The 5782-nt window shown below is 34.2% G+C and overlaps 1 protein-coding gene across 3 annotated transcripts; it reads left to right on the plus strand.

The window, feature by feature from the left end:
• Positions 1 to 555: 555 nt before the first annotated feature.
• Positions 556 to 4194, plus strand: LOC133307945 (uncharacterized). 3 transcript variants are annotated; one of them, XM_061508520.1, is made up of 3 exons: positions 556 to 660; positions 1115 to 1248; positions 3041 to 4194. In XM_061508520.1, exons 2-3 carry the CDS (start codon positions 1143 to 1145, stop codon positions 3829 to 3831), a joined length of 897 nt encoding a protein of 298 aa, XP_061364504.1. In that variant the 5' UTR covers positions 556 to 660; positions 1115 to 1142; the 3' UTR covers positions 3832 to 4194. The 3 variants fall into 3 exon arrangements, with proteins under 3 accessions (XP_061364504.1, XP_061364502.1, XP_061364503.1); XM_061508518.1 differs by lacking the exon at positions 556 to 660 and adding an exon at positions 671 to 993; XM_061508519.1 differs by lacking the exon at positions 556 to 660 and adding an exon at positions 671 to 975.
• The last annotated feature ends 1588 nt before the right edge of the window (positions 4195 to 5782 follow it).

Below are 5782 nucleotides of genomic sequence, written 5' to 3' on the forward strand. Positions count from 1 at the left end.
AAGCTTTATTGCCTATGTATTCCATCGAACTAGAATGAGACTCATTGAGAATGGATTTTTTCATGTATTATTAATATGATCATGTCATCATTTTGAGAAAATTATAATCATATAAAGATGAATTAATAATAGAGAAAAGTTCACCAAATGTTCCTGTGGTTTTCTGCAGAATTACCTATGTCCCTGTGATTTTTTTTTTCTATCACATATGTCTCTGTGATTTGTAAAAGAATATGTTTTTATCACATATGCCCCTGTGTTTTTTTATTTTTTACAAAGCACATGGACATATGTGATAAAAAAAACCACAAGGGTAGAAACAAATCACAGGGACATTGGTAAACTTTTTCCTTAATAATAATAAAAGAAGAAAGACAAAAAAAATATTGAAATAAATAATTATAAAATTAATGATCATTAATTTATATTTATATAGTTAAACTCCCCCACATAGCATAATTATATTAAATAAAGCATGAGATCATGCATTTCCGAGACTAATCTAGTAATCCATACATAATAATAATAATAATAATAAAAAAAGCAAGAGAGAGAGACAGAGTGTGTGGGTGTTTTTCTAGAACATTGTTCAAGCTCTGGCACATAGCGCGTCAGCACCTGCTAGTATCCCTTACCCTTGAGTCTGATGAGATCATGAGAGTGAGTAAGAGATAGATAGAAGAAGGGAAGTTAAAATGTAACGTAAATTAAATCAAATCCTGAGAAAAAAAACGCCCCAAAAAACGAAAAAAAAAAAAAAAAAATGGGGTATGAAAAACACTAAAACAACAACAACACGATGATGGAGCTTCCTCGTCCCTCTCAAACAACGTTAACAAAACCTCGTAACGTTGTTTTGTTTCAGTGTGTTGTTGTCGTGGCTCAACAATTTTCTTCTGCAACCTCCTTAATTTCCTCCTTAGCCTCGCTATCACCCCACCGCTTCTTTTGCTTTTGTTTTTGTCTCTGTTTGAGGCAATTCCTGAAATCCGTGTCCGTTTCTCCATTTGCCTTAATTTGCATATATAACTCTTATGCTTCTTGTTCTATTATTGTGCCTCTGATGCTCTCTCTTCTGAATCACAACCTTGTGCTTTTCCAATTTCCTCTTCAGGGTTTGTTTCCTCTTTTGCTTCTGGGAAATGGGTAGTTGGAGAAAACAGCATGGTGAGGGTCATCGTCAAATGGGTCATTGGAGTGGATCATCATCATCATTGTCAAATAACAGGAAACCACCTTTGGGTAAATGTATGACAGATTTTTTTTTTTCTCTTATTAGTTTTAATTTTTTTTATAATTGATGATCATGGTCACTTTGAATGTGCTCAATTGGGGTTTGGGTTTAAGAGAGAGAATACTTTTTTTCTTTTTAATTTTTTTTTTCAAAATTTTTTTTGGGTTTAAATGTCGGGTTTTGAATGAGCCATTATGTTTGGTTTGGAAATGTTACTTTTCTGTGACATAGGATGAATTCCTGATTTTGTCTTAGTCATGGTTTTCTTTGGACTAACTTTAATTAGATATGTATCTACGTGTGTGTGTTGATTTTGGTTTGATGATGCCATAATGAAAGCCCTGCCTCTTCTGTGGGAAGAGGTTTAGAGCTTTGATTATTCAAGCTACTTGGGTGTTGTTCAAGTGGTAAGGGTAGGGAGGGGTTATTATGATACAGGGCATGGATTCCACTTCCTTGTAAACAAAAGGAAGAGTGAGCTTGAATAATGATGGGAGGGCTTTGAGGTGCTGAATTGGTCTCATTTCTTTTGTTGGTAAGGTTGGTAGGTTGAAATATTGATGCTTTGCATGTCCCCATCAGTTTGAGTGGTCCCGATGTTATTGATTTATCGAATTGACAAACCTTATAATCAAACTAAATTTCTCTTTTTGGTCTAGCTTTTGTAGTTGTAGCAATTTTGATTTGTTTTGTGTTTTGACCTGAAACTGTGTTGAGTTTGGCAATTTTCGAGTTAGTATCTAACATTTTATGTCATTGAATTGGAATAAAAGAGTTCAAAGATAACTAAATTTCCATTTTAGTTAATCTTTGTACTTTCGGCTTTGTCGTGATTTGGTGTTTGTCGTGTTTTGAACTATAACGGTCGTATCTATTAATCGAATCTTTTGGAGAAACATTGAAATAATTCGGTGTTTGTCGTGTTTTGTACTAAAACGGTCTTGGTATCTATTAATCAAATCTTCTAGAGACACGTTGAGATAATTTCCTACGTCATTCAGACATTGAAACTAGGAAGCTTAATGATTGATCAGTTGTACATTCTGCTCTTTAAAATGTTATTTGTGTCGTCTTTTGAATCAACGCTACCTAGGTTTTGGCTGTTCATAAGTAGTTATTGGTGACATGTTTATATGTAACAAACTTTATGAGAAATCGTTATTCTAATTTGGAACTGCTTATACTTTTTTTCCCACAAATTTTGTGAGTTGTTATTCTTTTTCGTATATGTTAAAAGCATCTTCTTAATATTATGAAATAGTTTTTTGAGAATGTTGACTAACATGTGCAGGTAGAGTGGAAAATACCTCCGAAAGATGGTAATTGAATTTCTGAAGCAGCTTTGTTAGTGAACAGCTCTTATTTCTTCATATTTTCTTAGTGCATGTGATGTTATGTATTCATTTTTACTTTCATGTTCATTTTGTTGCTCATGTAGATTTGCTTGTGGATATGAATTGGATTCATTTATTTTTATTAGGCATTTTCCTTTCTTCCATTTTTCCATATTGTTTCTTGATATCCTTTTTTGCCAACAATGTCTTTAATATGTTTAGACAATGAGACACTTTTATTATTATTACTTCTTGCATGGTTTTAAATTTGGGTTTGCAACTATCCTTTTAATGTTATCGCAATTGAAGCCGCATAGGCCACATGTGCCTGCAGTTTTCTGCAATTGTAATAATCACATTGCAGCTGTGACTGTAACCGCAATTTAAAACCATGCTGCTATCATGTCTTGTTATAGTTAAAGGTCCTTGGTGGAATTGATCAACCCGTAGTCTTATTCTTTTTGGTTCACAGGTATTTGGAAGCCAACTGTGCCAAGATGGGAAAAGATGTTTTGCGCTTCAGTTGGCTCAGTTTCATGGGAAAATCTAGTAGAAGCCAAGAAGTACATTTATCTATATGACAATGTGATGAATTGGGATGATTCTGCTGTTAAAGAGGCATTTGACAATGCAAAAAAGAGGTTTTGGGCAAAAATCAATGGCCTTCCCTGCGACATATCTTTGCCTGATCCTGACATTTACATTGACGATATAGATTGGAATTCAAGTGTTGACCCTGAGCTTATTCTGGACTTGGAAAGAAATGCAACCACCCTCAGCGAGGAAGAAAAAGATAAGGAGGTTGTCATTCTTGATAGTTCTCTCCTTTTGAATCAGTCATTTTCCTGCAGTGGATGGGGGGAAGCTGAAGAAGACACACCAAAACCCATTGATTTAGTTTATGGTGCTCAAGTGAACCTGCATGAGAGTAACATGGTAGGTCCTTGGGAACAATATTGGACTCCTGATGCTGCTGCTGCTAAAACATGGGAATGGCAAAATAATTGGAATGATTCGTGGGGATGGAATCAGAGTCAGTACTATTGGAGTGACACCCAGAAAATGGGTAGAGGAGCTGGTTGGAATAGGGGAACATGGTATGGGTATACGAGAAAGGAAGAAAACATATCTTGGTATCAAGCCCCTGCATATCATCATGGTGATGAATATCGCATGAGCAGAGGAAGGAGAAATAATAGAGGAAGGGGGGGAAATTTTGCTCATGACCATCCTTGTGTGAACAATATACCTAAGGCAAGGTAAATGAAGAGCAGCAGCTGTAGATGCAAGAACTTAGATTACAAGAACTGCTATGGAACTTGGAGGGGATTAGATTTGTGAAGCTAGCTAGAAGATGTGAGTTTTGTTGTCTCCAGAACCTTTGAATATATGATATATAGTATAGTTATAAGAACTTAGAAGAAGAGACTATATTTTAAGTTTTATTTTCCTTTATTACAATGAGAGACTTTCATGGTCTGTGCTGTTTAAGAATTGTTTATAGTTAGTGTACATACTATATAAGAGAGGTTTATGCCTATAGATAAAATGTTTAATGACCTTTTTAAGCGTAGTTAAATGCTTCATTCCTGTGTACTAAAAAAAAAATAAAAAATTCTTCATTCTTCTCCTCTTATTGATCTCGGGTCGTTTTATGAATTGGATGTATTTAACTTCTTTTTTGTTTCCCTCTAGCACAAACTGGTATCTGCAAACTACATACCAAACTTATTTTAAAGGTAAAATAGTTATTGAGGTTGGCATATTGATTGAACAATAATGAATGATCAATAAAAATTGATTTCAAATGAAATATCTTGTAAATCAATAAAAGAATAATGAATATCTTACGCATGTCTTGGTTGGCTACACCTTTTTTTGTGTTTTTTTGTTGTTGTTATAATTCCATAATATCTTGCTATTGCTCCGTTATCATTGTGTTGTGCCTCTCTAGGTGTGTATGGTTAAATTATATGATCCAACATGTACTCACACATGTGATATTATAATCATGAAGATATTCAATGAAAAAAAATATTTTGCGCCTAAAGAAAAATCACTTAAGTATATTACTTAAAAAAAAAAAAATCACTTAAGCATCCTTCTAAGGGAAATTTCTAAAATACTACCGCTGTATTCAATTTTCTGTACAACCGTCCAATAGAAATTAAACACGCAAGCTCACATAGTAATATTTTAAAGAAAAAAACACGGTTTAAGTGTAGGTGTCTAATTCTCAGTGGTGGTAGTACCTAAGACCGACGTAGGAAAGATGTTCTCCCTTCTAAGAGAGAAACAATATTTATAGGTCAGAAACCAAAGAAAGGAGCCCCCCATGACAATTACGCGCCAAACTAGGTAGCAGATGGCATTCGCGCACATATTGCCTTTCTGCAAAGCAAAGAAATCCTTAAGAGATGTTTGGTTCTGGTGAAATTTTTATTTTACTAGGGAAATATAATTATTAGGGATCTAAACGGAAAGTGAGTTATATAGAAAATTTTTAAAAATGTTGTTTGGTTGGACAAAATAATACCGGGAGAATTGAGTGAAATTCCTGAATGTGTGTTTGGTTGAAAATAAAATATTGATGGAAGAATTTATTAAAAGTACAAAATAACCCTTTTAAAAATAACCCTTTATGGGATTGGTTTTAATGTTATCAAATACAGAATAATATCATTTAATATGATATTATACAAAACACAGTATAATATTAAAATTTCATTAAAACTTATAATATCGAACGTTATCTTTTAATTAATATGAAGAGGTTTAATTTTTTTTTTTCATTTTACATGTAATAACACGATTGCATGGTGCACAGGGAAAGCCATAGGGAAGCGAACAGGGAAACAGACCCCAGTGACCCCTCTTTCAAAACCCTAATCAGAAAAAATCTTCACTCTTCTCTGTTTTTCTTTCTTCTGCTTCGAAAACCGTAAACTTCAAGTGGTTGCTACGGTTACCAACAATGGGGGGAAAGAGGAAGAAGAGCGAGGGTTCAGGAAGCGATGATGTCGAAGAAGGTTCGATGAAGAAAGCAATAACGAATAAAAAGAACAAGGAAGAGTTGCTTCCTTCGATGATCAAAAACAAGGAGAAGAGATCAGAGGTTCATGCCAAGGCCAAGCGTCAGAAGAAGCTCGAGGGGTAATATAGTCACCGATTATACCACTTTTTGAAGTTCTCTATATTTCAGACAAATACCACC

The sequence above is a fragment of the Gastrolobium bilobum genome, unplaced genomic scaffold, assembly GCF_033153095.1.
Source record: "Gastrolobium bilobum isolate Gb01-03AN ecotype WA unplaced genomic scaffold, APGP_CSIRO_Gbil_v1 utg3757, whole genome shotgun sequence".
Lineage (NCBI taxonomy): Eukaryota > Viridiplantae > Streptophyta > Magnoliopsida > Fabales > Fabaceae > Gastrolobium > Gastrolobium bilobum.